Source organism: Melanerpes formicivorus, unplaced genomic scaffold (genome assembly GCF_026170545.1).
Source record: "Melanerpes formicivorus ecotype bairdi unplaced genomic scaffold, bMelFor1.0.p_v2 SCAF_6, whole genome shotgun sequence".
Classification (NCBI taxonomy): domain Eukaryota; kingdom Metazoa; phylum Chordata; class Aves; order Piciformes; family Picidae; genus Melanerpes; species Melanerpes formicivorus.
The window spans coordinates 1445754-1462570 of NW_027142358.1; the positions used below are offsets into that span (position 1 = coordinate 1445754).

The 16817-nt window shown below is 40.1% G+C and overlaps 1 protein-coding gene across 2 annotated transcripts in view; it reads right to left on the reverse strand.

The window, feature by feature from the left end:
* ATRNL1 (attractin like 1) overlaps positions 1-16817 on the reverse strand; it is a 618199-nt gene that overhangs the window by 424627 nt on the left and 176755 nt on the right. For both annotated transcript variants that reach the window (XM_068139299.1, XM_068139300.1), the window contains exon 20: positions 7931-8024. In XM_068139299.1, the coding sequence (XP_067995400.1) occupies positions 7931-8024 (94 nt within the window). The remainder of the gene's footprint in view (positions 1-7930; positions 8025-16817) is intronic.

The following is a 16817-nucleotide window of genomic DNA, read 5'->3' on the forward strand; positions in this document are numbered from 1 at the left end:
AACAAAAAACCCCAACAAACTCACTATCATGTCGCACATGAAAGACTTAGGCATTCTCCCCTGTTCTACTGCTTCACTAATACATCCTGCACTAAGTAAAGCAGATTATTCAAATGCCAGTCACTGGCATGGCCATGGCACAGGAGAGACAATTTTTACAAGCAGTGTACTTGGATTCACTTGTTTTTAAAGAAAATCCAGCACCATGTATTTTTCAAATGGGAAACAATAGAGCTATTACGAAATCAAACCTATATCCAGCACACAGGCTAATGTGAACAGTTGGGCACAACAGACAGGTACCTTGCTTGCATTCCTATTTTACAGCCACTAGTGTCCGGAAAGTTGTAAAAGAAAGTCAGTTTTCTCTGCACTTTTGTGTTGCTGGAGGCAGCCTGGAGAAGAAGGGAGGTGGCGGAGTCACCGTCCCTGGAGGTGTCCAAAAAAGGATTGGACGTGACACTTGAAGCCGTGGTTTGGCTAGTCATGAGGTGATGGGTAATAGGCTGGACTTCATGACCTCTGAGGTCTTCTCCAACCTTATTGATTCTATGATTCTAAGACACAAATACTAAAAACATAAATCAAAACCTTAGAGAACTCCTGAGGGCCACCGGTGAGCAAATTCTGCTCTATTGAGCTTGCCAAACCTAGACATACATATATGTGTGCATAGAGTCAGTTATGGAAAAGCCTAACTTGGAAGTCAAAAGCAAAATTACTTTATTCTCATGAGTATCAAACCCTGACACCCAGAGTATTCCCCATTTTTCAGGCAATTAGTACTGAACTCAGAGAAAACAGACATTTCATCAGCATGGAACACCTAACAAAATTACACATACCACTTTTAACTCAGCTCTTGGCAATAGACAACTTGCTAGCACAACTCCTCCTACATTGCAAGATCAATATTGCAGTGGGCTCCAGATTTAACATGTTCACAACTGACCCACAACAAAGTGTCAATACACAAAGCTGTCGGCTAAGTGTTTGTGGCTGCATCCTTAGTCACTACATCTTTCTCATTTCTTCCCTGAGAATACTGCCTTCCAGTAGCAATACAGGACATTCAAACTCCACTTCAGCTCCATTTTCATAAAATCAAGCAATTTCCTGAATGAAAGGTAAGTTTACAATGGAACAAAAAGTGTTTTACATTTACAGACAGCAAATAACTCCAAAAGGTCCCAGAGGGCTTCATGAACTTTGCATATCACATGAAGCTTCACCTCAAGCACTGTGTGCAGTTCTGGGCCACTCACTTCAAGAAAGATCTTGAGGTGCTGGAGTGGGTCCAGAGGAGAGCGAGAGACTGGGGAAGGAGCTGGAGAGAAAATCTGATGAGGAGAGGTTGGGGGAGCTGGGGTTGTTTAGCCTGGAGAAGGGGCGACTCAGGGAGGACCTTATTACTTAGAATAGAATAGACCATGTTGGAAGAGACCTTTGAGATCATCGAGTCCAACCCATCATCCAACACCATCTAATCAACTAAACCATGGCACTGAACACTTCACCCACTTTACAACTATCTGAAGGGAAATTGTAGTCATGTGGGAGTCGGGCTCTTCTCCCAGGCAACTTGTGACAAGGCGAGAGGGCACGGTCTGAAGCTGCACCAGGGGAGGTTTAGGCTGGATGTTAGGAAGCACTTCCTCATGGAAAGGCTGATTGGACACTGGAATAAACTGCCCAGTGAGGTGGTAGAGCCACCACCCCTGGAGATGTCTAAGGAAAGATTGGATGTGGCACTTGGTGACATGGCCTGGTCCATGTGGTGGTGTTAGGTCATAGGCCGGACTTCATGATCTCAGAGGTCTATTCCAGCCTCAATAATTCCGTGATTCTGTGTTACTGAGAAAGTGAGCCTACTACAGCATATACACAAAAAAACCCCAAACCAACCAACCAAAACAAACAAACCCAAAACAACAAATCAAACCAAACCAAACACCACAGACTCTCATAACCCAAGAAAAAACATGAAAATGCTGATGTTAGCACACAATACTGCCCAAAAGTGGCAAAAATAAATACTGCACAAGGCCCATTCCACATCACAAACTACATTCTTCTTCACATTTAAAAGTAAAAACCATCTCAAATGTTCCAAGTTCCTACTATTTGCCTTCTGCCTTTTTTTTAAGCCATTAGAGTGCATTTGGGTCATGCTCTGAGGCTTTGATATTAGATGTATTATTTAAATGAAAGCTGCAATTTAAGCAAAAAATGATTGATGCCAGAAACATGAATTAAAGGGGGGAAAAAAAAATAAAAATACCTCTAGTTCCTGACAGCTCTGGTAATAATTACTACATGTAGAGCAGAAAATTAGTACATTTAAAACATATTTAATGTTGAAGTGGGAGTTTTATTTTATTGTTCTCCTTAGCAACCTAACAATCTAGCTCTTGGAGAACCAGCTGAGGGCTTGAACCTATCCTTGTAGGAGCAAGCTGAAATTTTCAGGCAGTTAAATAAGAACAGAAGCAGCCACTAAATCCACCTTGACCCACATTCCAGATTCAGCTGAAATTCTCCTTGAAGCATCACACATCCAAGTGCCAGGTTCTACACATTGGCCACAACAACCCCATGCAGTGCTACAGGCTGGGGTCACAGTGGCTGGAGAGGGATCAGGCAGAGAGGGACCTGGGGGTACTGGTTGATAGTAGGCTGAACATGAGCCAGCAGTGTGCCCAGGCAGCCAAGAAGACCAAAGGCATCCTGGCCTGTGTCAGGAACAGTGTGGCCAGCAGGAGCAGGGAGGTCATTCTGCCCCTGTACTCAGCACTGGTTAGGCCACACCTTGAGTACTGTGTCCAGTTCTGGACCCCTCAGATTAGGAAAGATGTTGAGTTACTGGAACGTGTCCAAAGAAGGGCAACAAAGCTGGGAAGGGGTTTGGAGCAAAAGCCATATGAGGAGAGGCCGAGGGAGGTGGTGTTGTTTAGCCTGGAGAAGAGGAGGCTCAGGGCAGACCTTATTGCTGTCTACCTGAAGAGAGGTTGTAGCCATGTGGGGGTTGGTCTCTTCTCCCAGGCAACCAGCACCAGAACAAGAGGCCACAGCCTCAAGCTGCACCAGGGGAGGTTTAGGCTGGAAGTTAGGAAGAAGTTCTTCACAGAAAGAGTGATGTGCCATTGTAATGTTCTGCCCAGGGAAGTGGTGGAGTCACCATCACTGGAGGTGTTTAGAAGACTGGATGAGGCACTTGATGCCATGGTTTAGTTGATTAGATAGTGTTGGATGATAGGTTGGACTCAATGATCTCAAAGGTCTTTTCCAACCTGGCCTATTCTATTCTATTCTATTCTATTCTATTCTATTCTATTCTATTCTATTCTATTCTATCATAGCTAATAGAATAATAAACATAAGTAGATCACAGGTTTCTGTTGAATGGAAAACTCAAGGACTGGACTCAGCCTGAACAAGAGACATCACCTCACGTCAAAAACAATCAAATATGTAAAACAGTGGAATATGACCATGAAACAGAAAAAGGAAATGAGGTATCAAAAAAAGAAAAGCAGTTTCTTCAATTATTATCTTTAAAAACCATTTAATATTTAACTTCTTAACTTCACTTTAGGAAAGTACAGATCACCACTGTAAGCAGTTTTAAATGGATTCTACCCTCCACCAGGAAAAATAAGTTCTGTAATAGAATTTATTTTATTAAACTTCCAGCAACTAAAAATCTCCCTGGGTTGTTTTAGTTTGTCTGGTTTGGGTATGTGTGTCTTTGATAAAGGAAGCTCTAATATAGTGAATTTATTATATGATTGCTATCATTTTTCTCCCCCTAAAAGAAAGCAGAAAGTGGAGCTCTGAGAGAAACAATGAGGAACAGATTTACTCTGCTATCAGCAAATAAAGGTGAAATGATATCAATAGAATGGTGAATTGAACTCATAACCCAGTGTATTTTTACCTGCCTTTCCATCTGGTAAGAGGAATTACATCATTCTGTGGAGAGGAATTATATAGAAGAGGACAGCTGGATATTTTTCAGGTCTTATTCTTATGTAAATCAGATCATCAATAAGTGCTTATTACTTACACACAGATCCTTACAATACTCAATAGCTTTTTTTAAGCCTGCATACTGTGAAGATTTTAACAGACTATCAGGGGATTTTTTTATTTTTATAAATAAAATAGCATTTCTTCTACATCTTCAGGAGAAATAACAATATGACTATGAAACTAATAGCCTAATAATTAATTAGAAATAAAATGAGCACAGTAATTACTTTTTCATTCCAGATTACCCCAGATCCATACATTTCGAACTTTTCAGTTAATTCCTCTCACAAATACATCAAATATGCTATGAAATATGGTAATAAAACCGAGGATTCCTCCACCATGTTTTAATTTCACGTAGCAGTTCCTCACTGCAAAAGTCTTGAAACTCATTTTTTCCTGGTTTCTTACATGGGGTTTCTGGCAGTTCTTTCCTTACACACCACAGCAGACATTCTCAGCATTTTGAAGTTTCCCCTTTAGGTAAAATAATCATTATTCTGAATTTTTACCTAGGAACTTAGATACACTAACATGATATCTAACCTGCTCATCATTCAGGGTTCAAAGATACACTCCTAATACCGACTGGGGAGGTTCAATAGCCTGAAATCTGCCACGGTGGAAAGTACTTCACAAGCGAGATTGATTTCCCTCTCCCAAAACTAACAGCAATGGCTGTTATTGGCAAGCACAGCACAATAAATGTTACAGGACATCCAGTAAAACCTGACAATTTTAAATATGTGCTATGAGATCTTATTTCTACCAAGTGTTTGTAACCCTGTAGCCTTTCTGGATGCTCAGAACACCTCCAGATTTACACATGTTTACAAGGGGCAATGAAAGCTACAGGTGAAAGCTTTCTCTTGGAACAGCCCAGACACACTGAAACCTCAAAGAATTACTTAATTACTCATTAATTAATTCTACATATTCCACATTTGGATTCCTTACATCCAGTAAAAATTGACTCTAATATCAAAATTTGAAATATGAAACATCCCCTTCACATATCCCCATCCCTGAAGGCTTTTAAGGCTAGGCTGGACGTGGCTCTGAGCAACCTGATCTAGTGTGAGGTGTCCCTGCCCATGGCAGGGGGGTTGGAGCTAGCTGAGCCTCGAGGTCCCCTCCAGCCCTGACAATTCTGAGTCTATATTCCCTACATTTCCATAGGCCTATTTTTTAAAAGCTATAGGGGTAAATAATCCTTGCATATGGAAACACTGAAATCCATGGACCTCTTAAAACTTCTGTAGACAAAATCCTACGAGGAAATAAATTATGCAGCTAGGATATAAAATATTACAGAAAATGAAATCAAATTAAGGCTGTAAAAATATTACAGGAATTTAAATCAAATTAAAGGTATAAAAATATTACAGAAAATCAAATTAAGGATATAAAAATTTTACAGCAAATCAAATTAAGGATATAAAAAATTTACAGAAAAATAAAACAAATTAACTTAATGTAACACCTTTTACCAAAAATATGTTTTAAGTCAGTATGATTTTACTGTTATTGTCAATGGGACATTATTAAAATCAAAGGGAAAAAAATAAATCATAAATCAAAGTATTTTTATTTCTATCTCATTTTAGTGTTATACAGTCTAGTTACCTTGAATAATCAAATCATTCTGATCAGTTCCTCCTTATTAGGTGAGTACTGTAGGACTTTGCCATCTGAAAGTACCTACTTAAAGAAAGTGAATCATAGAATCACAGAATCAATAAGGTTGGAAAAGACCTCAAGGATCATCAAGTCCAAGCTGTCACCCAAGACCTCATGACCACTAAACCATGGCTCCCAGTGTCACATACAATCCTTTTTTGAACACCTCCAGGGATGGTGACTCCACCACCTCCCTGGGCAGCACATTCCAATGGCTAACAACTCTCTTTGTGAAGAACTTTCTCCTCACCTCAAGCCTAAACCTCCTCTGGCACAGCTTGAGACTGTGTCCTCTTGTTCTGGTGCTGGTTGCCTGAGAGAAGAGACCAACCCCCTCCTGGCTACAATCTCCCTTAAGGTAGGTGTAGACAGCAATATGGTCTTCCCTGAGCCTCCTCCTCTCCGGGCTAAACAATCCCAGCTCCCTCAGCCTCTCCTCATAGGGCTTGTGCTCAAGACCTCTCACTAGCCTTGTTGCCCTTCTCTGGACACATTCAAGATTCTCAATGTCCTTCTTAAACTGAGGGGTCCAGAACTGGACACAGTATTCAAGGTGTGGCCTAACCAGTGCTGAGTGCAGGCGCACAATGACTTCCCTGTTCCTGCTGGCCACACTCTTCCTGATGCATGCCAGGATGCCATTGGCCTTCTTGGCCACCTGGGCACACTGCTAGCTCATGTTCAGCTGGCTGTCAGTTAGTACCCCCAGGTCCCTGTCTGTTTGGCTTCTCTCCAGCCATTCTGACCCCAGTCCCCAGTGAAAGTACTTGTCTTTGGAAGTATGTGTCATTAAAGAAACATTGTAAAATAGAATGTACAGGAGGGATTGGTGTACTAGAAAAACTTAAAAATGCATCAATATTAAGAAAAATAACAACTCAAAATAAAAACTCAAATAACTAGCTGTTCTTAGGCTAGGGACGGAAAAAGTATTGCAAAGTTACCTTTAGTTCCTAAAAACTCTGCTTCCAAGATGTGGTGGTTACTGCACATGACAAGTAGGTATAAAAGCATCAGAGGGAAGAAGGAAGAGATGGAGGGAGGGAAAGAGATAACATACAACCCTGCAGCTACAACTTTCTAATCAATAGGATTCTTGACAGGAATATAAATCTAACTTTCAAACTCAATAGAGAGAGTTTGGAATTTTCACAGAAATCCTTATTTAAAAAAAAATCACAGGGTTAGAGGTTTGCTGCTGAGCTTGCACAACAGCCTATCTAATGAGCAGCACAACAAAAAAAGTATCCAGAGCTGTAGAGAACGGCATTTACACTTTGAATCAAGTTCCAGATGATTTATACAGAATATGATAAAGCAACAAATAGATATAAAGCAGTTCAAGAGGGACAGGGAACTGCTGGAGAAAGTCCATCAGTGGGCCACAAGGATATTAGGAGAATGGAGCATCCCTCTGAGGAAGGGAGGCTGAGAGACCTGGGGCTCTTTAGATTGGAAAAGAGGGAACCTTATCAATATGCCCAGGGAGGTGGTGGGGTCACCATCACTGGAGGTGTTTAGGAAGAGATTGGATGGGTTGCTTGGTGCCATGGTTTAGTTGATTAGATGGTGTTGGATGATAGGTTGGACTCGATGATCTCAAAGGTCTTTTCCAACCTGGTTATTCTATTCTATTCTATTCTATTCTATTCTATTCTATTCTATTCTATTCTATTCTATTCTATTCTATTCTATTCTATTCTAATACTTATCAATATCTAAAGGGTGTAGGTCACAACGATAGGCCTGGGCTCTTTTCAACAGTGACCAGTGATAGAACAAGGGGCCTCTGCTGTCCTCTCCTATATTTAATGATATGGGGAAATGTCTCAAACACCAAAGCTCTAAAAATCTAATCACCTTAGATTCTGACAAGATATGCAACAAATGTACTGAATAAAATTACCAATTTTGCAGATATGTTTTCCTTACAATAATTAAAAGAAATTCAAAAAGAAGGAAGACAACTACAGGATATTTTTTTAGTGTTTAGCATCTGCACTATAGCACAGTGTGAATAACATCACAAATATTACTAAACAGAAGACAAATAAATATTGACATTTCCTGAGAAATGGAGGGAATATGAGATTCATCACTAAAGCATTGTCAGGTCAATCACAAAATCCAGAAACAAAAGCAGAACAAAAGAAAGGAAAAAGTGACAATACTCTAGGCATGAACTGCAACAAGACTGAGCTAAATTAATTGTACTCACAGTTGACATTGGTCTCCTTTGATTCCCTTAGTCGTGCAGAAACATTTTCCTGTCTGCATGTGACAAATATTTGCATGTCCACTGCACGTGCAAGCTACAAAATCAGAAAGGAAGAGTGAGATTTCTGCACCCCTATTTTCCTTTGTAACTAAAGCAGTATTCGTGTATTTTTAACACTTCACCCTAAGCACATTTCCTATAAGATGAATTTAAAAAATAATAAAATAGTTACTTCAGTTATAAGCTTCTTTGAAGAACATTTTCTAGCCCATCATTTAGTTTATTTTCTGCAGTTAAGATCTAGCCATGTGCCATTAGAAGCTCTCCTCTGCACCTTAAATTAAAGCAGTTTGAGAATAACCATTACATCTTTAATGCACACTACAGATAATTATCAACAACACAACTTTTCTATACAAGGTGAGTTCCTGATCAATGGCAAAAGCAATGACAAAATTCCATTAGTTTCAGATTCCTAATTAAAGAAAGTATTGGTAAAATGTCTAATATAATTGGAACTCTTGCTTTTGAACAAGAGAGAAAGCTGTGAAACTGCTTCAACAAAGGCTGAGTTAATGCTACAATTATGGTCCACAACAACAAATAATCTAGAAGCAAAACACAGGCACCTTTATGAACTACTGACATTTGAAATGGAGAATCACAGAAAAAATATCATCACTCCACTCCTTTTCAAATTCAGTGGGTAAAGTAAATCCCTCCACAATGGTCTGCTGCCACTTTTGCTGCCTGATTGATTCTTACCTGAACACAAGCCTTCGTGTTCCTAAACCTTGAGGTTTCTTTGTTGCTTTTCCTTCCCATGTTTTCATGAACGGCTATCCTGTTTAGGCAGTTCTCCCTCTCTTCCAACCAAGCATACAAAACTTAATAACCTCCTCCTGATAAATGTGTCAATAGTTTGCCACATCATAGTGGAATAATTACCTGCTAATATTCACAATGTGTTTAAAGTCTTTTTTCAATACAAAGGAACTTTGACCCTACCTTGACAATCATATTAGGCTTTCACCAAAGTTTTAATTATGACTAAGATAAAAGATTTAATATTTGGGCTCCTGCTTGGATACAGATATGACACTAAGTGGTGACCTGTATATAACAAAAGTTTATTTTCCACTTTAAAATCCTAATATTGCATTTCTATCAGAGGGATTGGGGTTTAATTAGACTGATAAGGAATAGCACACAATGCATACTCTTGTGACAGAGTCCCGTACCATACACACTCTAACCTCTCTGCCCCAGCCTGAGACAAAGAGGGGGAAAGTTGATATAACAGCCAGGTTAGAACCACAATTAAACATAAGGTATCTTTCAATGTCAGGAATTCTATGGTTTGTTCAGCCTTTAGTAGTTGTTATATAGCCAGCTGAAGCAATTGTTACTAAAGAGCTACTAGAGATTCAAACTGTCTGTGTGCAGTGATGTGTGATTTTTTTGTTCTCTCTTTCACAATATAGTTTGTTATAACATTTTTGGAAAAGACCTACAGTTACCATAGGACTAAATCCTGCAATTTGGCTATGAACTGAACACTCTACAGTAAATGTTCATAGAAGTGCTACTAGTAGATAATCAGTTATGTTTTCCTTAAAGCATTCATGTTCTCCCCTCCACATTTATGGAATACTTGTTTAGGCACTTCAAGCTGGAAAAGCCTCTGCACAAAAGTTGATTTTAATTGTGTCTATCTTTGCCATACTGTCAGTGGAAAACCAAAGGAATGTATTCATAACAGCTTGTTCCACTTATGGTTAATTAGCCACTCTTATGAGTGATGAACCATTACACGAGAGCACAAAAGTTATCAAGGAGCTAAGATGCTGAATTCCAAATCACATTCCAAAAGCTGTCAATATATTGACAAAGAAGCTATTGCCAACCATCCTTAATTAACTACTCCTAGAGTTATTACTCACTTAAAAGGAAGCAGATCACAAACATGAAAGTGGAACTTCCTTGACATGGCTAACTGTTATCGAGCAAAAGTATTTAAACACCAAATAGCCTTTGGACACTAAGAAACCTTGGGGGGGGGGAGGGGGAGGTAAAATGGATTATACAGTAAAAGTAACAGATACTGCCATATGGGGATTTGTGGAAGGGCAAAACTGTTTCCTCAGGCAGCTCAGATATGACTTGTATACTCAGTCCGTGGAAGTTTTCAGCACCACATATTCCCAGGGACATCTAAATCAAATCAGTACCTAGATGGTGCTCTTCAGTGTATTACGTGCTCACTCACACAGCACTCCACCAGCCAGATATCTCCTGTTTAAGCTGCATCGTATTTTAGTCCCTGCACTCTGTGGAGTTTCCTGAGTTTATAATGGAGAACAGTTAACTAACAAACATTAGGCGGACTTCAACTTTCCATGGACTCATATCTAAATTTTGACCTTTGTGTATTCATAGTACACACAAATAAAGAATAGAATAGAATAGAATAGAATAGAATAGAATAGAATAGAATAGAATAGAATAGAATAGAATAGAATAGAATAGAATAGAATAGAATAGAATAGAATAGAATAGAATTATAGACCAGACCAGGTTGGAAGAGACCTTCAAGATCATCATGTCCAACCCATCAACCAATCCAACCCACCTAAACAACTAAACCATGGCACCAAGCACCCCATCAAGTCTCCTCTTGAACACCTCCAGGGATGGTGACTCCACCACCTCCCCGGGCAGCCCATTCCAATGGGCAATCACTCTCTCTGTATAGAACTTCTTCCTAACCTCCAGCCTAAACCTCCCCTGGCACAGCCTGAGACTGTGTCCTCTTGTTCTGGTACTGGCTGCCTGGGAGAAGAGACCAACATCCGCCTGTCTCCCTCACCGAAAGCATCAGCAGTGGCTGCTCTACCTCCCCTGTATTTTCATGACACATGTGAAGCTTCTACAGTACTGAGATGGGTATGGTTAAAAAGGAGAATAAAGGAGATGATGAGAAGACTGAGACTTGTATTCATTCTGGATTATTCATCAGTGGTAAAGCTAATTCTGACAAGACCAGCTGCTAATTTTCTTCTACTAAACAATTAAGGGAAATGAGTCTCATTGATCAGGTCTCTAGTAACTTAACTGTTGCCTGAATAATACCATGGAAAAGGGCATCAGAAGCTAATCACTTTTCATATTATTTTCAAAATCTCATCAAAGCAAATTCTATTTAACAGCACTGAATGCATATTTTAATTACTCTTAGACTTTCAAGTCTGTGACGAAAAATGGATTCCTACCAATCTGTCAACCTCTGATGTGGTTGGTAACTCAATAAACCAAAATACATATAAGCCAGTGCTGCTCTTACTGAAGCAAATTGAATATATGTTATCAGCCAAACACAACAGGAGAAGCAGGATGACACAGCATTGTGGTACATTCAGTGGAAAGTGATTTAGATGTCATTATCTTTCTACCTCACTGCAGGTTTTTTTTCCATTGGCCTTCTTTGGAACAACATAAAAAGAAATTATGAGCTTTGCATACCAAGTATCTTTGCTAATTAATAAACTGCAACCTGAAGCTACATTTTATTTCAAAGGAAAAGAAGATTTACATTCTTCTGTTATCCCAAGATCTCCATAATTCTCTTTCCATATTTTATTTAATATTTTCTACTTGTTTTTCTCTGCTTAACTATTCTCAGTGAGCAATTTCTCTTCTATTAGTATCTCTAAGTCAACTAGCTGCAGTAGTACCTTTCACAGTCTAATGCTAACAGAAATAGGCCAGACCTTAGATCAGTTTTTAAAGTCTATACTGTGCCAATCATTCTCAGGTGGTAGAAGAGAGATAACTCCTATTTTCCTTTTGGTTTTGTTTGCTTGGGTTTTTGTTTTCTGAGGTCTCACCCCCTCCTCTCCACCCTCACGCATTCATTTTCAAGGGTTAAGTTCCAGCAGTAGCAGCTGCAGCTAAAACCTGTGTAAAGTAACACTTTTTTTAAGCTCTTTCCAAAAAAGACAGTTACCACCTTTAATGTTGATCTACAGAAACGGTCAGCATGATTTTTCTTTGTAAGAATTCATTTAAGCTTAAGGAGAAGAAAATAAAAATTAAGAGTCAAAATTAAAAGTTTAATAGTTTGAATAGAACCACATGGTGGTAAGCAAAGAATTCTGGCTGAAAATTCCAAGCTTAGACTACTTACTGCTTGATGGTGGGAGGATCACATTATCACTTTTCACTTTTTGTGCCTGTCTGCCCCACCTTATTTACTGTATCAGAGACATTGTCAAGGAAAATTTCCAATATCTCATTTTTGTGCTTTAGTGTTCTCCAATGGCATCAGATTTTCTGTGGCTGTGTAAGAAATTAGCTAAGTCATCCCACTGAGATTCTCAGCCAATTAGGACAGTTTCAGCTTTAGACACACTCAAGCATTTTAACAAGTTTCAGCACCATTTAACTGATTTTCTTTCTGCCATCTAGTTCCCACGTCCTTTGGAGCAGAATTTTTGATAGCCACTACTCTTTCACACAACCACTTAGGCACAGTGTGCATCTTTGCACTGCCACATCTCACAAGTGATAGGTTGACATTAATACATTCTTGATTATGCTTTAAATAACATCTAGTTCTTGATATTAATTATTTTATTTGGGACTCTGGCAGCAGTCTTAAAATTAGAAGATGAAGCACATCTACACAGATTTGCTGCCCTAATTAAATTAAATAAAAAGATAATCTTTATGCTTTCAGATAATGGATCCCTAATAGAAAGATAGAAACAAACAGAAAGAATCACAGAATCAAAGAACATTAGAGGTTGGAAGGGACCTCAAAAGATCATCAAGCCCAGCAACCTCACCAGAGCAGAATCACCTAGAGCAGGTCACACATGAATGAATCCAGGTAAGTTTTGAATGTCTCCAGAGAAGGAGATTCCACAACCTCTCTGAGTAGCTTGTTCCAGTGTTTTGTTACCCTCACAGTGAAAATGTTTTCCCTTATGTTCATACAAAACCCCCCATGCTCCAGCCAGCACCCAAAACCCCTTGTCCTATCATTGGGTATCTCTGAGAAGAGCCTGGCTCTGTCCTCCTGACACTTGCCCTTCACATATTTGTAAACATTAATGAGGTCACCTCTCAGTCTCCTCATCTCCAAGCTAAAGAGCCTCAGCCTTTCCTCATAAGGGAGGTGATGTTCCACTCCATCATCTTTGTGGCTCTGCGCCGGACTCTTTCAAGCAGATAACAAACCCATTTATACAAAGACAATGAACCAGCAGGGAAAGGTTCTCTAAACCAGGTATTTTGTGGGTTTGTTTCCTTCATTTAAAATGTATTCTTCCTGAAGAAATTTAATGTCAGCTTTGGACCTATCTTCAAAAACCTTCCACATCACCAGCAGAGAAAACCAGCCTCACCAATGCCATTAATACATTTTGCTGAGTACCACCACATGAACAATAGTACAAATCTGTTAGAGAAGAGACATCATTATCTACAAGGTGCAACCAATTCAGACTCCGCTGCTGTACAACATATTCCAGCATCATCCTCAAACACTTTCAGGAAGTTAGGATGACACTAATCTTCTCTTGAAACTTCCCTGACAATGTGGAGAACACCTTGAAATCCCGCTTTAGCTTTATAGCAAGTTTAATATATATTCAGCCTTATCAAATTCTGTTCACATTCTCTATTTCTTCCAACTTTAAATACTCATATTCAGAATTCAGAAATCAATCTTTGCAAAACAGTTGGTTAAAATAAATTATATAGACTTTTTTCTCCCTTATATATATATTACTGTGTATATATACACACATATATATATACACACATTAATACACACACACACACACACACATATATATGTTTATTTATATGTAAAACCTTCATTCAGAAACACTACAGACTTCAAATATGTCCTATGAGGACAGACTGAAGGAGTTGGGGCCGTTCAGTCTGGAGAAGAGAAGGCTCCCAGGTGACCTAATTGTGGCCTTCCAGTATCTGAAGGGGGGTTACAAGAAGGCTGGGGAGGGACTTCTCAGGATCTCAGGTAGCGATAGGACTAGGGGGAATGGAATGAAGCTGGAGGTGGGGAGATTCAGGCTGGACATGAGGAGGAAGTTCTTCACCATGAGAGTGGTAAAGCCCTAGAATGGGTTGTCCAGGCAGGTGGTTGAGGTCCTGTCCCTGGAGGTGTTTAAGCCCAGGCTGGCTGAGGCTCTGGCCAGCCTGATCTAGTGTGGGGTGTCCCTACCCATGGCAGGGGGGTTGGAACTAGATAATCCTTGTGGTCCCTTCCAACCCTGACTGATACTATGATACCATAATAAATAATAATAATAAAGATAATTCCAGGCAATCACACCTCCCAGATACAACATGAATTACCAGTACATCATGGCTGCTTTTCTCTCATGGGAAAGAAGTGTGTCTGTCAGTCTCTATTTCATCATTCACACCATGCTAACAGGTTTTAATTATAAACACAAGCTTAAGACTCAAAACAAATGCCAGCTTCTGCTGGATTTCTGAACTTCCTGTTAGGCAAGAATTATCATTAGCCTTACATCTTCCAAAATAAATAGCAGCCCACAAAACACAGGAAAACCTGTTATGAGAGATCATACTTCACTTCAAGAAACAGCAACAACAAAGAGATGGGAATTAGCCCCATCCTCACAGGATCACAGGATGTCATGGGGTGGAAGGGACCCAAAGAGATCATCAAGTCCAACCCCCCTGCCAGAGCAGGACCATACAATCTAGCTCAGGTCACAGAGGAATGCATCCAGACAGGCCTTGAAAGTCTCCAGAGATGGAGGCTCCTCAACCTCTCTGGGGAGCCTGTTCCAGTGCTCTGTGACCCTTCCAGTAAAGAAATTCCCCCTTGTGTTGAGATGGAACCTCCTCTGCTGCAGCTTACATTCATTGCTCCTTGTCCTATCCCAGGGAGCAAGTGAGCAGAGCCTGTCCCCTCCCTCCTGACCCCCAGCCCTCAGATATTTATAAACATTGATTAAATCCCCTCTAAGTCTTCTCCTTTCTCATGACTGAGAAACATGAGCTAAGTACATACAATTGTATGAAATGCCTCTAGACTGAGCTTTAACAATGAGTTCTGATCATTCATGTTCTAGGTATACATACACCTTAGAAATTCAGTTATCTGTAGATGCTTGAAATGGTGCTCCAGATTGACTGGCAAGTAATCAGCTCATTAGAATAGAATAGAATAGAATAGAATAGAATAGAATAGACCAGACCAGACCAGACCAGACCAGACCAGACCAGACCAGACTGGAAAAGACCTTCAAGGTCATCAAGTCCAACCCTATCCAGTCTCTTCCTAAACATTCCTAAGTATTCCTAAATACTGTAGGGAGGGAATTTTTGTAACAAATCTCCTGGTCATTCCCCTCCTACTATGCCTTGGTTTTTATCATAGTCCAGAGAAACCAAAACAGAAGATGCCACAGGACTACAAAGGTATCTAAGGGACTGGAGCATCTTTTATATTAGAAGAGGCTGAGTAAGATAGGATTCTGCCTGGAGAAAACTCAGAGGGGTCTTATTGGCATGTATAAATACAGAATCATAGAATTACAGAATCACTAAGGTTGGAAAATACCTCAGAGATCATCCTGTCCAACCTGTCACCCAACACCTCACGACTAACTAAACCGTGGATTCAAGTGCCACATACAATCCCCTCTTGAACATCTCCAGGGATGGTGATTCCAATACCTCCCTGACGAGAGGAAGCCAGCCTTTTTGTAGAGGCCACTGACAGATGAAGTGACAACAGCCACAAATGAATTATTTGGTTTTTCAATTAAAGCACAAGAAAATATTTTTTTTTCCTTTTGTTTGGTTGGTTGGTGGTTGGTTGTGTTTTTCTTTCTTACTTTGAAGGTGACCTATTACACTGCTGTAGGTGTACTCTGCTGCACCTTCAGACAGAAACTCAGTTCAGCCCAACTTCCAAGAGTCTTAGCACATTATTACATGCACTCATCTCCAGCCTGGGCTTATATTCAGCACAAATATTTTTGTTCAAACAGTTATTATAAATACTTAACTACCACACAAACATTCCATACACATTATTTTAAATGAATACATAAGCTATGGCTCCAAATATAGAACTTTTTATCTATTTTTTGACTTTTTTTTTTTTTACTTATTATCTGAAATAATGACTTTAGAGCTTTAAAAACAACAAAACCCCACCCCCACCTGTGACAGACTAAAAGTTTGTCTCTCTTGGTGTGAGTCAACAAAGATAAAATCACTTGCTGCTTGCGCAGACAATAGCTGACAGAGCCTCTGGAACGACTCTTGGAAGGTGCAAAGATAACATTGCTCACTGGGCCACAGCTGGCCTACAACAATGACCCAGCCATTCACGCCTTCAGGACAAGATAATCTCCACCCATCCAGTACCCTGGAAAGGGTAGACCTAAGGATTATTTCCTGCCCCTGGAATTCCTGAGGGACAATACTTGGACACATACTCAAAACTGTATAAAAGACTGGAGCCACTACTGGCTAGTAGGAGAAGAAAAACGCAGAAGGAAAATGTGGGGGACTGTGTCTCCCGGACTGGATGATTAAAGGAGGAGAAAAATGGAGATGAAGCAAAACACAGGAGATGGACCATGCCGCTGAGAAGGGAAAGCCGGGACAATGCTGCTCCGGAGAAATGAGGCTGCCCAGAGGACCACAGTTCTTCTCCAGCCAAAGCCTCAGCACCCTTTCTCTACAGACCCAGGCTGCCCAGAGGACCACAGCTCTTCTCCAGCCAGAGCCTCAGCACCGTTCCTGTACCAACCCAACATCTCCCCAGAGGACCACAGCTCTTCTCCAGCAAAATCCTCAGCACCGTTGC